The sequence below is a fragment of the Hippoglossus stenolepis genome, chromosome 19 (assembly GCF_022539355.2).
Source record: "Hippoglossus stenolepis isolate QCI-W04-F060 chromosome 19, HSTE1.2, whole genome shotgun sequence".
Taxonomy (NCBI): domain Eukaryota; kingdom Metazoa; phylum Chordata; class Actinopteri; order Pleuronectiformes; family Pleuronectidae; genus Hippoglossus; species Hippoglossus stenolepis.
The window spans coordinates 15922845-15948695 of NC_061501.1; the positions used below are offsets into that span (position 1 = coordinate 15922845).

At 42.9% G+C, this 25851-nt stretch overlaps 1 protein-coding gene across 1 annotated transcript in view; it reads left to right on the forward strand.

Moving 5' to 3' along the window:
• Positions 1-23965, forward strand: part of LOC118098753 (protein disulfide-isomerase TMX3) — a 31905-nt gene extending 7940 nt beyond the window's left edge. The window contains exons 10-16 of the mRNA XM_035142857.2: positions 3649-3747; positions 7409-7466; positions 7684-7737; positions 10726-10782; positions 14051-14180; positions 15696-15764; positions 20197-23965. Coding sequence (XP_034998748.1) covers positions 3649-3747; positions 7409-7466; positions 7684-7737; positions 10726-10782; positions 14051-14180; positions 15696-15764; positions 20197-20484 — 755 coding nt within the window. The 3' untranslated portion in view covers positions 20485-23965. The remainder of the gene's footprint in view (positions 1-3648; positions 3748-7408; positions 7467-7683; positions 7738-10725; positions 10783-14050; positions 14181-15695; positions 15765-20196) is intronic.
• Positions 23966-25851: the final 1886 nt, after the last annotated feature.

Below are 25851 nucleotides of genomic sequence, written 5' to 3' on the forward strand. Positions count from 1 at the left end.
GCCTGAGACGGGAGGCGGAAGCGGAAGTGCAGAGCATCAAGGCACAGTGCCAACACAAACGGCCCCCAGTAATGGCTGTTGGGTAGGTTTGGAGCACGTTGTAGAACCGGGAGAACAAAATGCATCTCCCCCGCCGACTCCCAGTTCACCTCTGTCTGTTCCACCTGACCATTACGGAAGCCGGGCTTCCTGCACCAGAACTGCAGCAGGCGAGGCTCGCCACAGTAGACTTTAATGACAAAAACTCCACTCTCTGCAGAGTCCTCCAGGACCCTGATACGGAGGATGTGGTAAATGTCTTGCATTGCCATGGTGACAGCGTATTAAGCTTGTCAAGGACTGAGAAGGGGAGCAGCGCGGCGAAATGACACGGCTGTGCCCTTCCTCACATGGTGGATTTCTCCTTTCCCTTTCAAGCCCCTAGAAATTGGAGAAGCAAAGCACTTATGTGGAATTGTAGGCAAAAATAATCGGACTGGAGCTCATTAAGCTCTTACCTCCAATGATGGGATAAGAAATTGTTCCACTCTGCGTCAGAGAAAGTAGTTCGACTTCCTTTTACACCATCTGTGGTCTGCAGCCTCTGGCTCTTGTCCAGCTGTGCTGTGCCTTGTTTGTCAGATGACTGGTCTCAGTGAAAGTCCACTGTCTGGATGTTGGATTAGGAAATAAGTAAAGCTTAGGCACCTTATGTGGTGTTTTTCATTACACTCCCTTTGCATGATGTTCTATCGGAAACGTTTTATCGACTGTTCGTTGCCTGAACGCATTTGCATCTGTGCTCAATGACACAGTATTATGACACACTGACGTTTTATACTTCATATACATATAACGTTCATATTGTTTTTATCTACCAGTGTCTGATGCTGGCAGTTCCCAGAATATAAGCAACATTTATCACCTACCCCAGTGTGTGTGTGTTTTTATTTTGAGAAGATGCAAATTCAAAATACTACATATTTCTTGTATTTTGCTAAATATTTATATATTCAGCATTTATTTATTGCTCCTCATGTTCAGATGTGTCTTGTTGTGTTTTCAAAGAATTCCTGCCACCGATCAAAGCCCCACTGTCCAAATCCGGCCTCTCACTTTGTGTAAAATGATATTTGACATATTGTTGTTCAGCTTTGATTGGTTTAGTGCACATCACAAACACAGGCATTCCTTCTGAAGAGCGCTGTTAAAATATAGTACAGAGCACAGGCTCATACATATTTAATTCTCAAATCCTCAGTTTCATATTGCTACACAGGTTTGCACTGTTATTGTGCTTTCAGAGCCAAGATCGTTTTGATCACTGTGTGTGCAGCGAATGCTACTGAGCCACGTGTTTGTGCTGCAAGAAAACAGGAAAATAATTAGGGTGAAAGTCAGAGTACACAATATCGTACTTGCAAATGCTTCGCTCGCCAACAGAGTTGCCTTCAAACATGTTTCTGGGTGTTAATACACGGTAGTTAAAAGAGAACCGCGTAAGGTGGTTTTGTTTCGGTGGTTCCTGGTTTGGCCTTGACTCTCCTTGTATGGAAACACGTTGCAGGCAGCTGTGAGGCAGAACTATTTTTGCATCGGTGAATTGGGAGCCGTTAAATGACGGGCCAATAAACCGGCCACGTTTGTGATGACAAGATGAGATCACACTTTAAGAAGGTGATGACACAGAGGTGACATTTTGTGACGGCACACTCCGTGTTCACGGTTATCTGAATCGGCAAAGACGACGAGGTCAGTGCGATGATACGGGGATGAAGGACAGGAACTAGTCACAAGTGTTAGTTAGTCTTGACTTGAATATTATGCCAAACATTCGGTCTGACACTGACACTGCTGCCTTTTTAAAACCTACAAACTTTAAATGTACTTGTACACATACTGTACCTTGGCCATAAGTCAGTTAGCCAGTTGGCTGTGTTTGTTTTGATCACATGTGATGGATTATTCTTGTTGTTTGTTGCGTTACGTGAATAAACCTTTCATACGGGTCAGGTCGACTTTTATCGGCAGTGGCAAATAGCAACACGTCTTTCTTCGATGCAGTAATTGAAAGGACAGGAGATCGTGTCATTTTCTGGGCTTTCCATTTCTGTTTAATACATCGATCTATCTGTGGAGACTTGCAATGTTTGAGTTAACTTTGATGATGGCGCCCCCCCGTCCCTCTCTCTCCTACGTTTCTACGTCTCTTTTGTGTGTTTCTACTCCGTTTCTCATCGTCTCTGAGGTCTCCTGTGCCATTAACCTTCATCCGTGAAACGTGTCGGAGCTGCCTCCTCCCTCCCGCTCAAAACTCTTGACACTGGATCATCAGCACTCCGCCCACTGTCTGTTTGTTCTCCCCCCCTCCTCCTGCCCCTCATCTTTCTCCCTCGTCTCCTGCTGCGTGAACTCTGGGCTGACAGGCTCCTGTTGGGCTGCGTGGAGTTTGTGAGCCTGGCGCCCAGGAAGAGAGCAGCTCTAATTTGTTTCAAGGTGAAGCAGGATCAGTCGGCTGCAGAGGTTCATCAGGCTGTACGATCCCAGTATGGGGCCTTCAGCTCTCTCTCGCTTGCTTCTGGGGGAAGCGTGTCGGGGCAGCTGCACGCTGTCTATAAAGCAAGAACATCTGTGGAAAGAACGCTCTGGAATGTCTAGCAGATTTACTGAGTCAGCAGCCTTAACAACGCCACTGCTCTGCCTCACGCAGCAGCAGCCTAGAGAAATAGATTACATTGCATTAAGGTCATTTTGATTTTAATACTGCTATAAGCTTACGACCTTGGGGGTTTAAAAGTGTGTTCCAGGTTGTCATGTTTGGTATTATGCTCTCAGCTCCTCCTGGTCCCTGCAGCCTAAGAACCATGTACAAGTCATCAGTGTTCTTGTAATTACTGTAATAGTAGCAGAAAGGTCATGATAACTTATTAACATGTCATAATGAGGTCTCGGCTACATTTGACATCAATTATGAGCATCCTGTAGCCTCTCTCAGCCGGAGAAGCACAGAGTTGTTTAAGCAGCTTCTCCACACCCTGTTTATCTCCCTCCGGGGACCGACTCCGGTTCCCGTTTGCATTTTGCCTCCAGATGTTAGGGGAGCAACAACATGTGGTTCACATTCAGGAAACAATCCGTTATTTTACTTTGCTTTATTTTTTATTTATTTCACGCACGTTGTTTTTTTTTCCTCTTCCTGATGCGTCTGTTGAATTATGCATTTGCTCCAAATGTGCAAAAAAATCTGCCAAAACTGTACCCTGAAAGTGAATGTACGTACTGGGGGAAGTATTTACAAACCATAATGCACCTTTTTGCAGACGGGTGCATTATGGTACCAGAAAATACAGAATCTACTGTGTATGGAAATTATTTTATTTTGTTTTTTAACATTCTTGACAACCAGCTACTTGATAAATAACCTCCCCGGCTGCTTACCCCAGAAGCAGCCCCCTGTTAAAATAAGATGACCTCTGTTTGTGGCTGCTCAGCTTGTGTCCCACTCTTTATTCCCCAGAGAACATACAGGTACTAACCGCTGTGATAGTTTTACAGTCCAGCCATCAATACACTGCTGTGCGTTGCTTTTAATATAGACGGGCTGTGTGCTGAATGTTCGATTGGCTGGTCTGTGCTTCTCCTGAAAGATTCCTTCTCTCCGTGTTGCAGAGTACGAGGACGGTAGTTTGTCATCGTGGGTGAACAAGGAGCGCTTCCAAGGGTACCTGCAGATCGATGGCTTCACGCTCTATGAGCTTGGAGAAACAGGTGGCGTATGCATCATATTTGTCATCCGTGATGTGTTCTTTTCTGCCGAACTTGCATTTTCCTTTTTTTTGGTTGTTACTTTTTCCTACTTGGGCTTTTTCAGTGATAGTGTTCATTGTGATAGCTTCATCCAGCCTCCACCCATCATTTTTCTTCTATAATACATTCCCTAATATTTACCCTCCCAGTCCCAAATATCCCGTCGACCTCATTGTGACCAAACATTTTCTCTTATGGGCCTTTTCGCTGAGCACTTCCCCTCGTAACACCTCTAACAACTTTACATTCCTAACTAACACTTCCTCTGTTGCACGTTTTTACTTTATCTCCTGCACTTTGACTTACTGAGCAGAATCACCACAGTATTTACTTCAAGCTCTTTTACTGTAGAGAAGCTTTAATATTGTACGTCCATCAAATGAGTAAATGTAAATGTAATTGTGCATTGGGGCTGTGATAGAAAAGACTTTTCATTCCCCCGTAGATGGACCGTGTTACTCTACTGGCTCAGATGTACGTGCACTTTTCCTCCCACAGGAAATTTAAGCTCGAGACTGAAATACAAACTGTCTCTTAAACAGCAGTAAATTGATGCAGTGTGCAGAGAAAGCTGGTCTTTCTAATGCTGGCTACAGTATTTTACCTCTTTATGAGCAGTTCAGCGAGATCAGTGATGCTCGACGGTTGGATATTGCTTACATTTGTTGCTGCTTACATTCAGTTTTAACCCATTTATGCCAAATTCACTGCAGAGCGTGGGTAGTTGTGAATATAAAATAGTCAGTAAAGCATCTTAATTGAGTCTGACTGATTTTAAAGACGACATAGTCTGAGGCTTCGGTCTGTCGAAATGACTTGGGTAGAGTTTCGATCAAAGTGACTTTGTGAAAACTGTAAGACTCGTCTCTACGGGCTTTTCAATCAAGTATCAGATTTCATTCACTTGGGGACGTTAATGCTGTAAAAGCCCCATCACTCAGTCTTTCTACCCATGTTTAAGTATGTGGAGATAAATAGTGAAAGCAAATTGAAAGCAGAACATATGAAAGTTGTTTACGTTCTTTTCTGCAGGGACAGAGAATGGTTGGTATGTCTGATAGTCACAATATGAACAACCTCTTGCTCAAGAAACATGAATAAATAAAAGCATCTTCCGAAGCAAACCCATAAGATTATGATTATGTTAGGAGTTAGTTAATAGTCATGTAAATGTCAATCAAAGCATGTATGATGTTTTTTCTGAAACTCAAACATGAATAGAATTCCTTAAATGATAAAAGAAGCAGGATTGCAATATGTTCCTCTCAGTTATCTCAAAATTAAAGTTGGAAACAAGGAAGTGTGGAATTAAATCTATATCCTTAACATTGTCGGGGCCAATGATAAGAAACACATGCTTATTTGAATTTAACCGACGGAAATTAGCAGACTTCCACGTTTTAATGGCAGTTAGACTTTCCTTTATGGTAGACAGCTGATGGGGCTTTTCAGACTTTACCTTGGAAATATCTGTGTCATTAACATAGAATGGAAGTCGTTTTATTCCTATAACCTATTTGCTAAGAGAAAAAAACAATTGGTCCCAAAATTGAGCCCTGAGGCACATCAAAACAAAAACATTGGCAGTTAGAAGTAGAAGTTGAACCACTTTAAGACGGATAAACCAAGCCGGTCTTGAAATGTACTGATGTTGTAACAAAGGCTGCAGACAGGTCTAATCGTATGAGGTCTTTATTGCTCTAACTCTATAAAAGTCTGTGTCTAGGCCAGTTTTTTTTTAAATCATCAGGGACACCAGCAGAGGATAGTGACAGTTTAATTACAGTGCGAAACCAGGGGGCGATGGCATCTAATACGCTGGGGATGAATTTAGGAGGTTTAATACCTTCAGATGATCGTTTGAGGTGAGACATAATGTCTATAAATGTGTTTGGGGAGCGTTACGATTGGGACAAGGGGCATAAGGAGAAGTGGAACCTTGATCTTTGATATAATCTGCTTTACTTTCTAAATTAAAAAGTTTAAAATCTTAGTCAATAGACTGATTAAAAATCCAGACTGATTTAAAAATAACAGGGTTTATAAGACGATCAATAGAATAAAAAATGCCTGAGGTACTGTGCCTTTTAGACTTCAGAGGAAAACGAATAATACATGGTTCTTGCATTTTTAACTCGGTCATTTTCGGAGGTCGTCAGGTCCTTCGTTTGCTGATTAAGCAACTGGCGCTGTGTCTTTCTCCTCCTATGCTCTACTCTCCCTGCATCCTTGTAAATTGTATTACACCTCTTCACAAAAGCTAATGGCTCCTTCTTTAAGCTTTTACCAGAAGAAGTTGAGCTTCACGGCTTACAGGCGTAAAGCTCAGGAGCACTCAGTGATTCAGAAAAGCGTCTTGAGGTTAAACCACGAAGCAAGATCTTCAGACTGATCCTGGTCCAAGACCGGGAGTGAGTCCTGAACATCTTCTTTTTTTAAATGAGTTTTGTTGGGCATGTTTATGCATTTATTTGAGAGCAGTAGTGAAGACAGGAAATGCAGCGAGAGTAAGTGGAGCAAAGATGAAAATGCATTTCAGTAGTTTATTGGTATTTATTACATTTTTACCATAGCAAAAAGGTCAGAATTGGTCAAAGTAAATTTAACACTCTGACAATCAGAATATTGTTCCTATAACGGCTTCTAACTGATCTTGAAAGCAGGAATAAAAGGTTAATTTGCAATAATTTAAAGCCTTTATAAAGGTTGACCTTTCAGAGTTGCACCTTTTTTCAACCTTAAATTGTCATTTTCCGCCAAAACATCGAAAACAAATAGGTTGAATTGTAGTAAATGTTCAGTAGTTAGAGCAGAGTGGCTCTTTATTATCTGACGATAATGATCATGCAATCCTGATTATCCAGGACTGTAGTTAATTGAGCTGCATCATCAGTGGAATCTGTGCTCAGTTAGAATCCACAGAATTAATTATGCACATCTCTACAGGTTGTGTTCCCATGAAGAGGCACCGCAGTGAAAACAAATGTAGAGAGTAAACTATAAATAAACATTTTTCACTTCATTCCCATTAACCACAAAGGTATGCAACCATGTTGAGGTACATATTGTCCATTATAGAAGCTATAACCCTTTCAAGGATTAACTGCATCTTCCTTTTCCACTCTTGCCCTTTTTAAATGTATGTAAAATATTATCCCTTCGTGATGCCAAGCTGTCGTCTGCCTTCACCTAACATTAACCTTTCTATATAACCACCATGAGTGACCACCAGGGGGCAGACTGGCACTCCCAACCAAGCAACAAGGGGTTTCTTGCCTCCAATCATGCAAGTCTGAACAACAGACCCTTTTAAGTTGTGCAAGTTTTTTTTGTTTTTATTTAAGTGGCCCTATTTGTCATGTCGTGGGTTTGGGCTTTGTGTGGCACCGAAATAGCTCTTCTACCAGAAAGTGACCACTTGTTCCTGTTCAACCAAGTTGAAAAGCCGAAGCGAGTTCAATGTTTGAGTGATGAAAGAATAAAGAGCTCTCTGTGCCTCCTCCTTTCTTCCCCCCTCCGTCGAGAGGTGGTGCGTCTCCTCTGGAGCCTCTTATCTGCCTCCCATTGTCTTCCCACCCTCTTTTTGTGATTGTGATTTGTAATCCCTGTCTGCTCACCCCAGGCAAATTGGTGGCGATCGCGGTCATCGATGAGAAGGACCCCACAGAGGAGAGTGGCAGGTACAAAGAGCACTGAAATTAAAAAGCCTGGCTCCTTGTAGATTACTCCCATACACTCCCACACCCGCCACAATAGTTGTACTTAAGTGCACGGCTTTCAGATAAAGATAAGACGCGCCGTCATTGTTTGGATCTTCCCATAAATTGCAGCCCCTGGCTAAAAAAAGGTTTGACTCCGACTCATGTGGTATTTCACTGTCTTCTCATTTGCTTTTAGATTAAAGAGCTTGATTCAGAGGGTGGCGAAGGAGTACAGAGAGCATTTTAACAGGTAAGGCATGGATACGTGATGAGGTCAAAGATGAATATCCAATTTATACATTTATTCTGGGATGGTGCACCCGCTGGGGAGCACTGCCTGTCTGTTCTCAAGCAAGTTCCTGCCTTTGTCAGGGCACGTCTGTTTTTGTTGAGGTTCAGTTGAAAGGTAATTATGCAGAATGTCAGCTTCCAAATATAGGTGTTCTTTTCAGCTGTCAGTCAAAAACTCAGCTCGGCTTGTATTAATGCATCATTTTCTGTTTTCTCCCGCTTCAGTCATGCAATAACAATCGGAGATGAGATGTTTATGTTGCGTACCGTCTTGTTCGACCTGCTCTCTTGCGGGAGAGGACCTGATTTGACAAGGCACCGAGTAGAAACGCAGGAAATGCATTTAGATTATCTTCATAACTATGGCGGTGCTATTTTCGCTACCAGCTGACATTTAAGGGACAAAGAGATGATGTAAGTGGTCCCGATGATTTAGTGAGCACAGTCCTTCAGCGAGAGAACCCAGAGTAAAGCAAACAAGTGCTCTGCTGAAGTGGCTTGAATTCAAATCATCTCCCAGGGTGCTGCTCTGAAGGTGACCCACATCCCTGATCACCCCCGGGAGGCCGACACTCAACAAGAGGCTCCCCCCCCATAAACATTCATACAAAAGAATGTATCACATTTTCCTCATTGTATTGAGCTTAAATTCCTCGCTGTTCCCCGTCATTGACCATTTTGGTTCATCTGATAAATTTCTGTCTCTCAAACTGCGATGATCAAAGCGTTTTCTTCCTCTGCAGGCGTTCCCATTAGGACTGATTGAATCACACAGATCCCTATCATCAATTAGGCGACGATCCGTCACACTACACCCGTCCTGTTTTCCTTTTTCTTTTTTTTTTTTTAAGACGTTTGAGTTTGAGATCCCCGCTGAGATCAGAGCCACCTGCAGTGTTCTGACACACCTAAACGGTACTTAAAATTACAAGTCCCCGACTCGGCTGTCGCCCCCGGTGGTGGGCGGAGGCAGCGCAGTCGAACAGATTATAGGTGGCGACTGACATTTGAATGAGCCGACGCCGTTTGATGCAGTAATAAATGTCGTGGTATTTAGCTCACCCACCATTTGTAGCGTTTTTTGACAGAGAGGTGAATGCAAATCTCAGATCTGAGGGTGTGTGTGGGGGTATATGCCAACATGTCTGTGAATTGTACGTGTGAGAGTCTGATTTTGTCAGTTGGTGGGTGTGAACTTGGCGGAAATTCTGAACTAGTCATTACTGTCTTGACGTTTATGCAACATATGTGTGAACGCACAGACGGTTGCTACAAGACTGGACAAGAATCTTTATCGGGGATGATTCCCGTCAGCTGCGTCGTCACGAACCGAAACCTTTCACTCACAACTTTTTCTGCCCGTGAATAATTCATGACTCAAAGCAGCGAGTACAGGAGCAGCATTTTGTAACGTTTCAAACATCGTAAAGCTGCAGTAATTAACAGTTTTATATCAACGATGGATCAAATAACTGTAGACGTTTTCAGACATCAACCCTGTAAAATTCATTCAGGGAGATTACATGTTTTTGTAAACAGCAAATCAACCAGTGCCCACCCTCCTCACCAAAAGAGTTGTCTTTCCAAGTTGACATCGTCTTTGGCATCTTCTACGTGTGTGGCACCAATTTTTCATAATATCCCCAATTCATAATTTCCCCTCATCTCTACAGAGGTTCAGCTTATTGTTTTGATTATATGGCCCCAAACTTAACTCTCACCTCTCATCTGATGAACTGAATGTTGTTTAATCCGCTCAGCAACACATGACAAAGTTAGTAAACAGCTGCAGAACACAGAGAAGCAGGAGGACCAGATATTTCTCCTTTTCTGTTGTTGGATCAAAATGGAGCCAAATAAAGAGTGAATATAAACTTAATAGGGTTAATGAAGGGTTAAATGAATTGGCCACCTACTCATTTCCAGGGGGAACATTTCAATTGACGACAAAATTGCCTCTTGTTTCAAAATCTGCGAGCAACTGACAGAAGAACGTGGTGCACATTCTTTCCGTCAGTTTCTACTGTTGTCCAACTGAGCCGAGCAGCCAAGGAAGTGGGAGGATGGATTTACGGGGGAGTTGTAGAATGGGCAAAGTATTAATAATAAAGTAAAATTGAATTTTTTTTTTTTTTTTCATCGTACTTGGTTTGCCTCAGTCTCATATCCCACTCCATCACTTTTGGCACGTTGATAATTTTCCAACTAATTCTGATCCATAACTCTCAGCGCCGCCGTCTTCAGAGCGAAAGTTGCAAGCTGACTTTCTGATGAACTTTATTCCCAGTCTGGGCCTCTGTTGTCTGCATTCATAAAGCACTCCTCTAGTCTATCGCCGACAAAATTTATATCTCATGACACCGAATTATTACAGATTTATAATATAGTTCAGACTCGTCATTGAAATAAGAACAGGCTCTGCTCTTTAGCACCCAGGGGACAAATGCTGCTATGATTCAGTACGATATGTTCTGTATGTAGAGGCCCCTGTAATCAGTTATTCAGAGGTAGTCACTGACTTCCCTGGACTTGTGTAACCCCCTCCTCCTCTTCAGTCTTTCCCACAGTGCACTCCTCTCAGACACAGTGCAATACAATGAGATATATATATAAATTGAATTCCTCCTCCTGCCTTATCGTTTAGATAAATCACCTGAGTCTTTTCCTGTGCTGGAAAAGATGAGGAGAAGCCGGAGACGGCATGTGACGGAGCTTTGGGGGATAGACAAAAGTGATCCCAGGCTTTCCGCGGCGAGCACACATGATTTCCATTCAGTGCGGTTTCATATGTGTCCTATTGTGCAGAGTTTTTTTTGTGTCCCAGTTTGTTCTAGGTTATGCAGTCCACAGAGACGGGTGGGAGAAAAAAAAAATGCTCATTTTACTGTGTTGTTTTTTGATTCACCGTTTCTCTTTCTCATGCCACTGATTTGTCTCGCACCTCCAGAGACTTCCAGTTTGGCCACATGGACGGGAATGACTACATTAACAGCCTCATTATGGGGTAAGTGTCTCATATCCAGCCTTCTCTCTCTCTCTCTCTCTCTCTCTCTCTCTCTCTCTCTCTCCCTTCCCTCCTCTCTCTCTCTCTCTCTCTCTCGTTACCTTCTGTCTGCGCTGACTTGTAACGCCTGCCTCCGCCATTAAAGATGCTCTCTTGTTGAGAAGTCAATTACCCGGGCGGACTGTCATTTCTCTTTTAGTGCTCTTGGCATCACACACACGCGCGCACACACACACATTTGAAGAAAAAAACAAAACACAAACATCTTGCAAATCTGCTCATGTGAGGGGAAGGATAGAGAGGAATATAGGGGGAGTGTGCAGATAAAGCTGTGCATGGATTGAATCTACAGCGGTCGTGTGTTTTTAATAGCTTTCCAAAGAGCAGCACTAATGATTCAGCAAGACTCCGCTGCAGTAGCCTCCCGCCCAGGCTGAGGCTGACTGTTGGGGTGTCGTACTCGGAGGGGCCCTGCTACTGACATCCCACACTTCTTAATTAGACAGAGCCCCGCTAGTGTTACAGGCCAGCAGGGCTGTGGCAGTTGGCATGTCTGCTTTGTGTCTACCGACGCACAATGTGTAATTACGTGTCTTTTGTATAATGTTGTGTTTGTGTGACAATCTGGGAGGGTAATAGACCGCTGTAGGATGTTATTTTAATTTGAGCATGTTATTGTTTGCATGAGGGAGATTATAGCAGACATGGCCTCCTAAGTTCTGGTGTAATTAAATGCGAGTGAGAAGAGCGGAAGTCGTAATGGAAAACTGCATTCGACGGACAAACTCCTGGTGCACGGCTGAAACGAGGCAGGCGGTGTTTATATGTAAGGTTGAAAGGGATGATTAGCCTTCCTAATTTTGTATGAGTACATACAATATGTATCTCGCCGGGTTTTACAGGACTGAATTTGGCCGCTGTAGCACAGGATTAATTGCCCTCCTTTGAGGAATGAAATCCTGGCCTGTCAATGTCCACTAATCCTTTCCCTTAGGACGACTATGGAAATAAATCTGATGGCTTGTTATCCCTCTTTCTGTCATCACAGCGATTACTGTGTTCTGGCAGCGGTCTGTCTGGCGTAAGGCTGCCCCTGCTTACACCAGAGGCACATAGACACACACAAACAACATGAGCACTACTCTTAAGTCCAAGGCTGCTCCTGTTTAAACGTAGGATTATAGCTAACCCCTCATAGAGAATCCATTGTGCGCTGTGAGAAAGTAAAAGTAATGTGAGGTGACTGGAAAGTTTGTGTGCGGAGGAAGACCTGACCACAAACATTAATGCCAAAACTAGCTCATTTCATTTATTCACTGGCTTTTCGTGGAAGCTCTAATAATTTTACTGTGGAATCATTTTCACTAGACAACAAATGCCAATTCCAAAGTCTATTTATCAGTTTTTTATGTGTTTGAAAAAATAACCAGGGTTTTTAAAAAGATTTTCAACTGATGCTTTCAAAATGGGTTTCCTGGAAAACACTGTGATAATCACGTCACAGTTTACAGTTTTTAATTAAGTCCTCTTGCAATAATTAAAGCGTAGAAAAAGCTTCAGGTAACAGAAAGTAAAAAGAAAAGCGACGGAAAAATAAATAATGAACTACTGATAATGAGCTGGGGTCCGGCTAATAAGTAAAAAGTAACAACGACAACAAAGAAAACTACAGGGGAAACAGTGTTTGTACCACAAGAGATATTTTTAAATACATTTTTCACCAAGATTTTTTACACGATTTTAGTTCTGAAAAGATTTCAAATACTACAAACAGGTTTCAATAGCTTAGTATAACATATTCAAGACATGAAAAAGCATTTTCTTCTGAAGCCACAAATTTCTAATTAGATATTAGATCTATTCTGCTTATGTTCAGGCTGATAGTTTTAACTTACCTGTTATTACTTGGAAAGGTTTACGTGCTCTAATTTACAAACTTGCGAAGCTTAGGTGTCTTGATCGCCCCCTGGTTGCTGGCTGCAGTATAGGCCATTAACCCCACCTCCTTCATGTTAGTGATATTAGTTTTTTAATATTCCTTAAAATGTGGTTTTAATGAGTTACTTGATGTTATTAAACAGGGTCAAACATCATGATTGACAGCTGAGACTGCTGATGGACCATACTTTGGCTCCACCCATTTCTGGATGGTGTGAGGAAGTGGAGACGTGTGGTCCATCTTTATATACACTCTATGATCCAGCCGCATTCGTGTCTGTATGGCAGCTGTTTCCATCTAGGTTATAAAATGTGAGCCTTCTGCCAGCTGTAGCTCTATAGAGTTCTGTATATGACCCTTCATTACGGCCGGCAAACCCACAGCAGTCTCCACTCACAGAGGTGAACAGGCTAATCCATATTTACTTCAAATGGATGCCATCTGGTCGGAGTAGGCTGAATGTCAGATGGATGCAGGCATTCATAAAGTGTCTATATGCATGTGTGTGCGTTTATTCACTGTACGTTATTGCAAATCTCAGCTGGGCCGAGCAGCGAGGTGCAGTGTGGTTGCACTCCTGGTCTCAGCTGGGTGGCGGATTGGGACGGTGATGGATACGTGTGCGCGCGTGTGCAATTTGTTGCCGGGCTGAGTAACACGGCGGGGATGTGAGGGTGCAGCGCGGTGATGGAGTGTCTGTGTGCCCGTGTGTGTATCAAAGCACCGGGATACTTTATCTAAGCCACGCTTCGGTGTTGTGCGCGACATGTGAAAGAGGGATTGCTTGTTTATATGACCTTGTTTGTTATCTCGCTGAGGCTTGTCATTCCTCGGCTGATTTGTGGAAATTAGCGCGCTGCAGAGTGCTCACTGGATCACCAGGCCTCTGTGTGTATGTTTTGTAGGTGTCTCAGCATGGATGCAGAATAGCTTTCCTCCGGATTCCTTGCGTATTCACTTGTCAGCTGTAATTTGTAAAGGTCTCTTTAACCGTGACCAGCACAGACCCATAAAGCCCCTGAGTTGCACACTGTTTGCATAAAAGATAGAAGAAATGCCACTCTGAAATAGGCCAGGCTGCATCGCCTTCTCCTTTCTCCTCCTGGAAAAAAACCAGAAATCCTCTCTTTGAAAGAATGCCCATGGGAAAAGTTAGGTTGCTCTGAGCACAAAGGGTTTGTTTATCTCGTTGTTGTATTCTCCGTGTAACAATTTGTTCTTTTAAGAAACCACTATTTGTTAGCATCTAATGACGCACTTTGATAATGTGCAAGGTGCGGAGGTTAAAAAGATTTAAAGCTCTGTTTCCTGTTGTTGTTCTTTTCCCAGCGAGGTGACGGTGCCCTCCGTTATAATCCTCAACACATCCAACGAGCAGTACTTCCTGCCCAGTGAGCCGATTGAGACCATGGAGCAGCTGGTCCAGTTCATCAGCAGCGTTTTGAACGGCTCTGCACAGGTCAATATCCTCTCCTCTTACCTCACTCCCTGCTTCCCCCCAATCCCCTGGTGTTGTTCCATTGTAATCGCACCAGTGGTCTCCATTAATCAAGCATGTTGCATTACATTTTAAGTCCCCTGTTGAAGATGTTTTCACCACATGAGGTATTTTTCCAATCTCCCTTTACATTAGATTTTATATTACTGTCCCCTCCGAACAGATTATCTGCAATAATTCTGTCCTCTAAATCAAACACTGAGATTACTACATGACTCGGTATTATAGTGTGTGTGTGTAGACTAATCTGGAAAAGGGATGCCTTGGCTTTTCCGTGCACTGCACTACACTACACCAGATGTATGAACCCATAAGCCAAACAGCTAGAGGTCCTGTCCTTGTTTTCCAGGAAAGGTCTGGGCTATTTTTCGCTTGGCAAAACAAACCTCCCACCGAATAAACAGCCGCACAAACCACCGTGTATCTGCGCTTCCGCTCCGGCCAAAGTCTGGACAGTCTCACCTTTTTCACATCACGCTGCTGATGTCTGGCAAGAGGTGTCTCAAGGCTGCTTGTTGCTCCACAGAGATGCACAGAATAAAGTGGGATAAATGCATGGAGTTAAATTCAAAGTACTGCAGATGGTGCAAAAAACATTAAAGGTGCTGTTGAATTTTCAAGGGAGTTCTTCTTTCTTTTTCTGAAGGAATGCTAGGAGCTGAAGTTTTCCCCACACGTGACTTAAAAAATACTGAATTTTTGAGTTTTTCCCATAACGGGCAGAAAAAGCCTGAACAGGTAGAGAGATGACGTGTTTAGCCACGCATGAACCAGCCAGAGGAGGAAGGAGTTGACAGGCTGTGGCATTTCTCTAGCATTTTTTTTTAAGGAGTAGCTATTTTTTTTAAATATATATATTCTAACTATCTGCTCTTGTGGCACAAATGCCATCTTCACTTTTTTTAAGTCCTTTGCTCTTTTGCAATCCCCCCCCCGCAAAAAAAAGACTCAAGCAGCAAGCTATAAAAAACACTTCTGAAGCTACTTATGCAGTCCGAGCACAGCCTGGCTCCGTGCAACAGCTGCTTCCACGAAACTCATCTCATGCCCACCTTCAGCTCCTTCACAGACGTCCTGCTTGGTCAGAGCTCACTAATTGGCCGTGCTGATGAATTAGCATCAGGGCAGATCACTCATCGACTGTCCAGGTGCTTTTGCCACAAAATGAGCTCAGACTGAGCAAAACTGAACACACCAGGTACTTTTTGTGCAGGGAAGCGGTTAATGAAATAATATTTTAAATGTCTGGGATGCACAGAACACATGACTGGACACCTGAGACTTAAATTGTTGAGTATTATTGACATGTTGACAGTTGTTTAGCTGTTTAGGGATTGTCCCCAACTAATTGTAGATGTCGAACTGAAGAATGGATGCAACCCCTGCATGTACACTACATAGGTGGTGAATGTAAAATTGGGGTCGACTTGAAATAGCCGCTCCTCTGTCTCCATTAAACGATCTGTCTCCCTGCAGGCATATGGAGGTGACGGCTTCATTCAGAGGATCAAGCGTGTGGCCTTTGATGCAAGATCCACCATTATGGTAAGTCGATGAGAATTCGCGGTTCACGAAGGCAATCTACATGAAGTTAGAGTCACCAGTAGATCATGTATATTTGTATATAAATATTTGGTTTGTATTATAAGTGCACATCAACAAAACATATACAGAAATCAATCTGAATCTTATGTTATTATAAACAAGCTGATGTGGTTCTGTCGCTGCTTAGAAGCAACACACTGAGCTGTAAACACAACACTTGTATATAGAAGCGGATGTGGAACTACACCTGGCAACATAACATTAATATGGAGCTGCTTTTCTGACCACATGACACTTTTAAGTTCAATTCTCACAGTACTTAAAGCTCTGTTTTGTTCTCCACCAGCTTCTATAAAGCTGATAAGGGAATACACCTGGCAACATAACATTAATGTGCAGTTGCTTTTCTGGCCGCTTTAAGTTGAATTCTCATTCTACTTTTGTCCTGAGGGGAATATCTGGCTTTTTAGCTGCTTCTCCACCGTGTTAACTTTGCATAGGCCTCAATGTATAGTGGCTTTAGCTCTGAAACATGGAACAACACATGCATGTTTTGCAGAGGTGAGAGAGAAACTGTTCAGTTTGGGGATGATTCTCTGTGGCTCTGTCGTCGCTGACCTACTACCAAGCTGGGATGAAATACATGTCTCTCTTAACCTCTGTTATGAAACCATTTGTTATTACGACACTGCTGAACCACCTTGCCATGCCTCACCTTGACTGTGTTTGCCATTTAGGGTAAATACTATATGTGTGCAACCTGCTCCCGACAGAACAAATGCCTGGGCACCCTGCACGTCCCCTCTGGGAGATAAACAGCATCCAGAGAGAGTGGACTTGGGTGTGCGAGTGAGAATATGCAATGCAGGCAGTAAACACAGTACGAGGGCAGAGAAACAGGCGTCGGGGCACGAGACGGTGGAGCGACGAGGGAGGAGAGAGGGTCAGGAGGCTGATGTTGCTTTTCCTCCCACTTTTACTCTAAGTAGCTGGTTCTTTTGGAAGAACTGGTGTTTACTTTACCAAGGGTGTGCTAGGAATGTAAATACAGCTGAGTTGTAATGCAGCTCCGTTGGCACGGTTGCACTGTAACCATGGGTGAAGCTCAACCCTGCCCATAACAATGTCCTTTATAGAGACGTTGAGAACTCCTGAAGGAGAATTACGGATTTTACAGAGACATGGAAGGTGTAGTGACATCTCGTACTTCACATCGAAATACTTTCTGAAGTTTTAATTCTTTTGCTGTCAGATCAGGTTTGACAGGAGAAGAATAGCACTTTTATATATAGGATATTTGATAATTTCTTATTTGCATCCATCTGTGTCTGGCTTGTCTTATACCTGTAAGAGAAAGCAGATGCTGTTCTCTCTAAATTTAGCGAGCTGTGAGCATCGCCACCATGACACGAGACAAAGCAGAGAGGCAGCAGCCATCACCTCGCCCCCGGAGAGCCCAATCTAAATGCACATCTGACAGGCGCATGACGGAGCAGCCACATTAGGCGCAATGGCTCATAGCCAGCTGTGTTAGCATAGCATCCCCATCTCCACCTCATCTAGCTTCGCAGAGCACCAGCAATTACCATCCCTCTTGCAGTGGCAATGACTGGAGGGAGCATGAATATTTCCTCCTCCTCAGCTCAGTGGCTGACAGATGTTGTGGTCGAGTACTCCCTTCTAGGTACATTGTCTCTGATGTATCCTGCTATATTAAGGCCAGATGACTCATTCGTCACCGAGATCATTTAAAGGAGAACTTGCAAAGTTGTCCTTCAGTGGCTCGGCTGTTGTTTTGCCCACAGGAGATGAGAAACGGTGGGTTTTTGCAGCAGCATAAAAATGTTCGAATTTTCTATGCAGGTCCATGACATGGATGTGAATGAGAGGTGCTTTCAATCACGACCAGGCGACAGATCGGCTCCAGAACAACCTGTTGGCTCTGTGCATTTACTGTATTTCACATCCTGACACTTCCATTTACTACGTGCGGACCCTCAGGGCTTCTAAGCTGACGACAGAGCCAGTTAAATTTACAATACACGTGTAGTAAATAACAAGGTGGTTGTGATTTACTCTCAACACACTCGCAGTATAGTTGTATCAGTTATTAACAGTCATGGCCAAACGCTACACAACAACAGTAAACTCTCTGGAACATTCAGACGAGTGGGGGCCTCTGGGAAGAGCATGAAGGAGGCAGGATATAAAGTAGAAATTCCACTGTAGAACTCACGCGTGTTTGTTTACAGCACATCGACACCGGTCTTGACATCTTTGTTGATGTCTTCTACACGTAAGGCTCCTCTTTTTCATCCTGAGATTCTTGTGTTCTTTGACCCAAACCTGCTGCTTTCTTACATGGCTCCCTCAGAAGTGTTACTGGTAGAAACAAATCCAGAAAATGTCCGGATTAACTCAGAAATTTGCGTTCTTGCTCATGGAAGATTTCAGGACAATATCAGGAGTTCAGTGCATGAATGAATCCAGCTTGTGTGTGTGTGTGCACGCTACCATTGCACAAATGTCGGTCCAGTTTGTGATCTAGCATGTGGTCAAGGTTGCCGAGGCCCATGATAGGAAGATAAGGTGCACACAGAAAATATTGTCTGACAGACTTGTGGTCCTTGCAGAGTCAGAGTAATGCAGATAAAAGGTTAAAGCACAGCACAAGTGAGAACACAGACAGTACAACATAATACCGACTTTCCTGGAATTATGACGCAGATTTAATTAATACTAAAGTATTACTGCCTGTCCGTGTTCCTGCAAATGATTTGCGACCTGCCTTCTGAACACACTGGCTTTAATGCAAGTTTAATGGCGATAATGCAAATGAATGAATAAATGTATGATTAAAACGCAGCATCTCTAATGGAAACATAAAAGCCTTTCTGCGTTGGGTTTTTTCTCTACAAATATTTTTCCATCTGGATTTTTGGAGGCTCTTTACTTTTGGCTGTTGAGCGAAATGTAAGTTGTTTATTAAATAGTCATATAATCGCTCCGCTGTGCTGAAACAGGCTGAGAGGAATAACAGATATTGAGATAAAGTTTGTATTTTTGTTGTTAAATGTGTGAACTTAAGAAAGAAGGTCAGAGCTGGAATGACTCATGAGAAATGTGGGCCCCTGTTGACCCCCGTTTCCTCACGGTGGACGCAGTGTATGCATCCTGTTTCCTGTAGGTGCTCATTATTTACAGTGCACATGGCAACTTCATTATATTTTGCCCAGGGCACCAGCCATGAACCTGTGCTTCATCGATTCAGCAATGACAATGTCTTCATGTCAGCTGATTGTTTTTGCTTTATCATTATTTATTACTGTGAAGTTAATAAACAGGCAAAACTTCACAGTTCTTTGGAATGTGATCAGGTGTGCTCATGTCTATAAGTTGAATATTTTAGATTTCAACATCCCTCCGTACATTATCCAGTCCACTTATCCTTTGAGGGTTGCAGCTGGAGCCAATCCCAGGTGACATTGGGCGAGAGGCGGCGTTCACCCTGGATAGGTCGCCAGCGTATCGCAGGGCTGACATACAAAGACAAACAAGTCACACTCGCACCTACGGGCAATTTACAGTCTCCAATTAACTGCGTGTGTGGACTGTGGGAGGAAGCAGGAGAAAACCCACAGAGACCTGGGGTGCACATGCAAACTCCACACAGACAGATTCGGCCGGCGAAGGTGCAAACCACTACGGGGGTTTAATAAAATGAGTGGAGCAGCACAGCTAACGAGCCAGTATAGATTTGCAGTGGATTCTTGGTGCAGATACGCAGATCAGCGTTGAACCCTTTGCTTGGTTTAATCTCTTCATTGCAGCGATTTTATTGTAACAAATCGATTTAGCCGTTTGAAATACTGGGTTGTCCAGACCTTTATTTGGACTCACACACCTCTGATGGGCCAGTTGTTTTTTATGACTTGCTTGCGAGACGTGTGGACCACAAAGCAGAGTATCAATAATATAATACAGATAAGTAATACGTGTCATTACAGCTTTAACAGAGCACACTGCAGCCTGGTGTTGGGTCATTTTTTAAGTTTAGTTGTGAGGGTCTACAAAACAAATTTGCAGTAAATTAGAAAATTAGTACGTAGTGAATCCAGTGCTGAGGTTTGGAGCCTGCTGGGCACTTGCCAGCTTTGCCTGGAAAGTCATGCAGACTGGAATGAGACAAGATTTTGAGTGATTTCAATGTTTGTTGATGACATTTTTTAAAATTGCACGAGTATATTTACACCAGAGATCGTGCAGTCTTACATTTCTTCTGCTAACGACTGAATTGTGAAAGAAAGCTCAAATATTGTCTTTTCCCCATCATTTTAATATCTTTCTCTTCCTTGTTAAACTTGACTTGTACCACTTTACTCTCCCAACCTGACTCGTTCTGTACTTTTCTTTGTCTCCTCTCCAACACCAGTCAGTGTTTCGCAGCTCTCCACTGCTCGGCTGCTTCCTCTTCGGCCTACCGCTGGGCGTAATTAGCCTGATGTGCTACGGCATCTGCACAGCGGAGTCGGACGATGGTTCGGATGACATAGATGCGCTCAAGAGGGAGGGCCTGACTGATGAAGAAGAGGAAGACGAGGAGGAGGAGGACGAGGAAAGGCAACGCGCCGCTGAACTGGAGGGTCCAGAAGAAGGAGAGAACGAGGAGGAGGAGGAGGATTTGGGAGAGAAGGATCCTGAAGAGAAGAAAACAGATTAACACAGGGGCTCCTGCCGGATAGAGGATGATAGGCCTAGTCAAATGCAGTGAAATGAAACTCAAAGACATATCAATGTATTACTGCTCTGCTTCTTTGTTTTTCATCTCACTTCCCATCAAAGCCCCTCTAGCACGGACTGTTCTGTGAATTCTGCGTGTCGGTGTGTGAGGTCAGCCGCTCAGCGAAGCCATCGAAACTTACTGCAATTTTTAAGATCGGAGCATAGACGCCGAATAATATCTTTATTTCTACGGCACCTTTTTCAAAACAAAAGTTACAAAGTGCTTCACAGAGCACTGGAATACTGAAGGGTAAATAAAACATAGAAGCATTAAAGTGGACAGGTTAAAAAGCTAAAGGCAGAAAATAGATTGTGATCATAAAGATGCTTGGGTTTTTTCGAAGGGCCCCGAGTTCCTCTGGCGCCTCGACGGCAAACGCTCAGTTGGGACGGCTGTGATTCAAACGTACCACTTCATCAGTGGTCTGCCCCATGTGACGCGTGACCCTTTCCCCGCCGTCGTTTTGAAACCACATATTCTATCCTCCATTTTATTCTCATACCCCGATCTGTCTTTTTCTTTCTTTTAGTCTAATTCAATAGATCTTTCTGTAGTAGAAACAAAATTTTGCCTTCAAACTAAATTGAAAAATACACGTTTTATACCTCGTCAAACCCCCACACCCCTCAGCCAAAGTGTAGGCGTATCTTGTCTAGTGATTGACGTGTGTAGAAAGCTTAGGAAGTGCCCAAGAAGGAAAATCTGCCATATGTGAATTGTGCTTCCCCCAATTGTCTGTTACTACCTGGAAATATTTCCTCTTCTTGTTTTCCTAGGAAGGTGCAAAGTGCCGAGACAGTCACTCATTTCTACTCACTCCTCACGCCAGCCCCCTGTTAGGGTCCATTTACGTGGCCGCTTGGTGGTAATTGGTATCAGTCCGTCTGATTCCGACCCATTTCAACTCCCTGACATGAAAACCTTTAGTATAGAAGGCCTGTGCCTATAAAGCAGCGGACTCCCATAACATGCATCAGCAGCTCCTGTGGCTTTTAACAACTCATATTCCTCAGATAGACTCTGGCTCTGTCTGTTTCCATATTTCAATCGGTCCTCCATCACTGCTTTCTATATTGAATTTCCTAGGCAGGTTGAAGTTTACATCCCAATGCACTGAGACGTAGATTTAAGCTTACAAAATATGAGGACTGTCTTCCTACTACTGAGTTTTTCCTCTTTTCATTTTTTTTTGTATTTTGTTAAAAATCTGCTATAGTCAGTTGGCTAAAGCCTTATAAATCCTCCCCTCTCCTATTTCCATACCCTTGTGGCTAAAGTGTATGTAAAAGCTAAAATCAAGTTGGGGTTATTGCTTTCTCCTGAATTCACCTGGCCGCCTACTTTAAAAAGGAAGTGTTCGTAATATCTTCTACACCGAGTCGGATACCGTTTTATAAGAAGTACGCAGTGCACCTTGTTGGATTTGGGGTCCAGTGGTGCTTCGTTGGCTGTTCTGGTAAAATAAAGCACCTGAAAACATGTTTCCTTACTTTTTGTTCTGTATAAAGTTGAAGGTAACACAACTCTCAAAAACTCTAGATTTGATTCACAGCGGCATTTCCATGGCAACAATTTAATACTTCACATTGCCTTTATTTTTCCTTTACAGCCCAGCCCACTTCAAACCAGTGAGACGAGCTCAGTCAAAACTCGGAACGCTATAAAAAGCTCTTGTGTTCAATAACCACTTTGTTTCCACATTTGGCCGATGTTATCGTGCTGGAGCCCGTTGCTCCAAATGAGAGCTGTAATTACTTTAAATCAGTTGTTCAACATTTTGGTAAATATGCTTGTTCACCTGTTCTGTTGAGATCTAATACAACTCTCATGCCATGTGCAGTAAACAGGAAGCTAATGGCACCCACCAGGTAGCTTAGCTTTAAAACTGGAAACTGGAGAAAAGGGTTAATGAAATCTCCTTAGATCATACAAAGAAGAAGAAGATATTACATCCTAATTAGTGAGAGGAGGAGAGATATCGATCTTATTATGTGACTCAAACAAACCGTTTACCCGAATGTTGAAGTATTTCTTTGAAGACGTATGCTCAGTACTCACGTTTATTTTCTCTTCGTTTGTTCCACCGCGTTGATTTAAAACTTTCATACATTATACGAAATGCACAAAGCTCCAAGGATGTTTGAATAAGGAGAATAAAAGAGGATTTCTTTCAAGGGAACAACAATATACGATGATGAATGAGCGTAAAGATTCATCCTTGACCTCAGGAACAGTAGCTGCATGGAGTAATTTTCACTCGAGGACCTTAGTACTTCCTACTATCAAGTCGACCTTGAGTTACAAGATTGCAATGAATGTTTTGAGCTGTTTATCCTGTTGTTGAGTAGAGCTAATAGCTAATGCAGGGGCGGGGAACCTTTTCCCTATCAAGGACCATTTAAATTTTTATAATCATCCTCTTCAAGCCACTTCCATGTCTGGTTGAGTGGTATTTGTTATGTCTGTTGTTTCTTTGCGGTGTCCTTGTGGTGTTGTTGTACAAGGTTGTGTCATATAGGAAATCTGCTTAGCGGCAGTTCTTCCAGACAGACACCAGCGCTCGCAGCTTCACAAAACTAGGCTCTCCAATTAACACAATCTTTCCCACAAAGACTTGCCTCTGTAACATCGTCGGGATTGTGTCGTTGTGTAAGCTGATTGTTGGGCACCCGAACTTTACTTCATCCGATCGCATTTGTCCTTGCAACTCGTGTAGTTTAGCTGTAAAAACACCCATGATTGGCCTTTTTCTTCACCGTGAGCTCGTCCCTGTAAACTAGATGAAGTTACTACCCTCCCCCTCCCAAAAGAAATCTGTTTTCTTTTGGAAAGTACGACGTCTTTTCCAAGTCTACTTTTCTTTTCTTGACAGTTGACGCGTGACATGAATCATCCCCCTGACCTGACAGGCCTTCAGCCAAAAGCGTCAACCCTCATGGACGTGGTAGTCTGCTACTCTTATTTTCTTTCTATCTCAGAAAAAAAAAAAAATTAATTGCTGTTGTGACTTATTCATGAAATGGCTCGCAGGCTAAATACAAACCACTTAGGTAGGAGTCTCCCCACCCCTGCTCTAGTGCTTAGCCCCGTTTGAACCTTTTTGCAAAGTGTAGCTGAGAAATACGATGGCTTCAGGTTTTGTTTTCTCGTTGTCGCTCATTCCATTGTGCTTTTGCAGCTCAGTAAATCTCGTAACTTGATCGACTTAGGCGCCTCAACCTAAGCACACCTGTTATATTTACCATACAGAGGTTATCTGTGTCATTACTGTGAATCTGCACTAAAGGAAAAACACGCCCTCGTCTTGCCTTTCTGGTCTTTGTAGTTGCCTGCCATTCTCTGCCAAACGTGGGTTTGAATCGAGAGTGTCACACTTTAATACAGGTTTGGAAGATTGAAATAAAGATTGTCCTCTTTTTTTCTTGTTGACTGGTGTGTTTATTCTTTGGAAAGTTGATGTACACATGCATGTCTGTCTCTCCTCTGCTTTAAATGATCTGTCTCTTCCATTTTAACATCTATTTCTCCATCAATCTCCAACTTTTTCCCCCCCACCTGTATAATTGTAGGCAGCCGGCGTCTCTACTCAATTATGGCTGATTTAATCAAATTTTTGGGGAGATCTGGGTTTAACTGCGGCTGATTGCATTACTTGATGTGAAACTCATTTATTTCTGCCCTTTAGGGAATGACAGCGCTCACAATTCAAACTCAGAAACGTGACTTCACATACTCGCATATTGAAAATGCACAATGTTGAAACCTCACACAGTTTGAAAGATACAAAAATATATATATATGGATGTCGGGAAGTTTGGTTGTTTTCAGTCTTCAACAAACTCGTATGCTCGTTTTCCATTGAATGTGATTTTGGACATAAATTATTCCATCACAAAAGGGCAGAGAATGTATCACTACATCAGAATCACTGTTATTGAGTGGGGGCTGATGCAAAAAGTAATTCATCGCTCAATTACCTCGCTGTAAATTCTGGGAACGAGTTTCCCTGCGCGTCCAACGAAGGAGGCGCGCTCGCACACGAGATAAGGGCAATTGCGCGTTGCTGCTCTGTCTGCCTCGTGTCGAAATGGCAAATTAAGGCGAGATGGTAATCATCTCATCTCTGACACGCGGGGGAGGTGTTTAATGGTTTAGGGTTGCACACGGGGTCAAGGTAAAGAGACGGATGGTTATTTCAGCTAATGCTTCGAGGTTGTCTATCAAGATTGTTGTGAGCTCTGTCCTGTCACTCAAGATGAGAAATGGCTGATTAGCTTTTAGTCTGGAACTGTTTTGTTTTCGTTATGACTGATAGAAGGCTGCAGCTGCTAAAGTCAATCTCTTTACTGTCACTTGGAGAAAAACAACCTCTTGCCTAATTACACGAATTGCTGGAACATTTGTCCTTTTGAGATGTAACGTCAGTAAATGGCTCTTTTGTGTGTGTGAGTTCTTTTTTTTTTCTCTATGTTTCCATCATCAGCAGTTAGATCATTTCTCCTCTGACTATTTTTGGTGCTGCGACAGTTTCAGCGGGGTTTAATAGCCGCTTGTCAACTTGTCAGTCGACGGATGCTGCTTGTTGCTGTTGTTTTTCCTCTGAACGGCCTGACACCTCGGAAAAAAACTTTTCTTCAGGGCTGTGTGAAAACGACTGCGCGGAGATGTCTGCCGCCCATGAAAGCTGCTACAACTTCGCCCTGCATCAAAAATCATCAAACGGGCGCACAACACAACAGAAGACGCTCCTGCAGAGAATAGTATCCGTCAGTGGAGAAGAAGACACGGTAACATTAGAGTCACAGATACGTCCCTGGTTCAGTGAAATACTTTGGTAAAAAAAACCATGATTATCTAAACGAAGCACAACACTGGGTTCATTTAATCTGCCAAATTAAAAAAACCCTCATAATTGCAGTTCTAATTGCTGTCTGTGTTGTGTAGCTCTCAACTCTATTTGTGCGTTTCTGTGATTATACATCAAGGGTCAAATACAACACAATCTGCAAATTGAAAATCTGGGTTTGTGACAAAATTATATTTTCTAGTTGTTGCTTCCCTCAATCGCAATTATCAAGCTTCCAATTCACTAATGGTTCTTACAGTCTCCAACAATAATAATCGGTTAACATGGCTACATTTTGTAATTAATATTGAAACAATGTGTCCTTGATTCATTTCCCGAGCTGAACATTTTCAAATAATAATTCACAAAACCTGTGAAAGGTTCTTGAATTTGCCTTTTTATATATTAGCGGTATATTTGACAACTTTTCTAAGGAAAAAAAGTTAGTACCCGAGCCA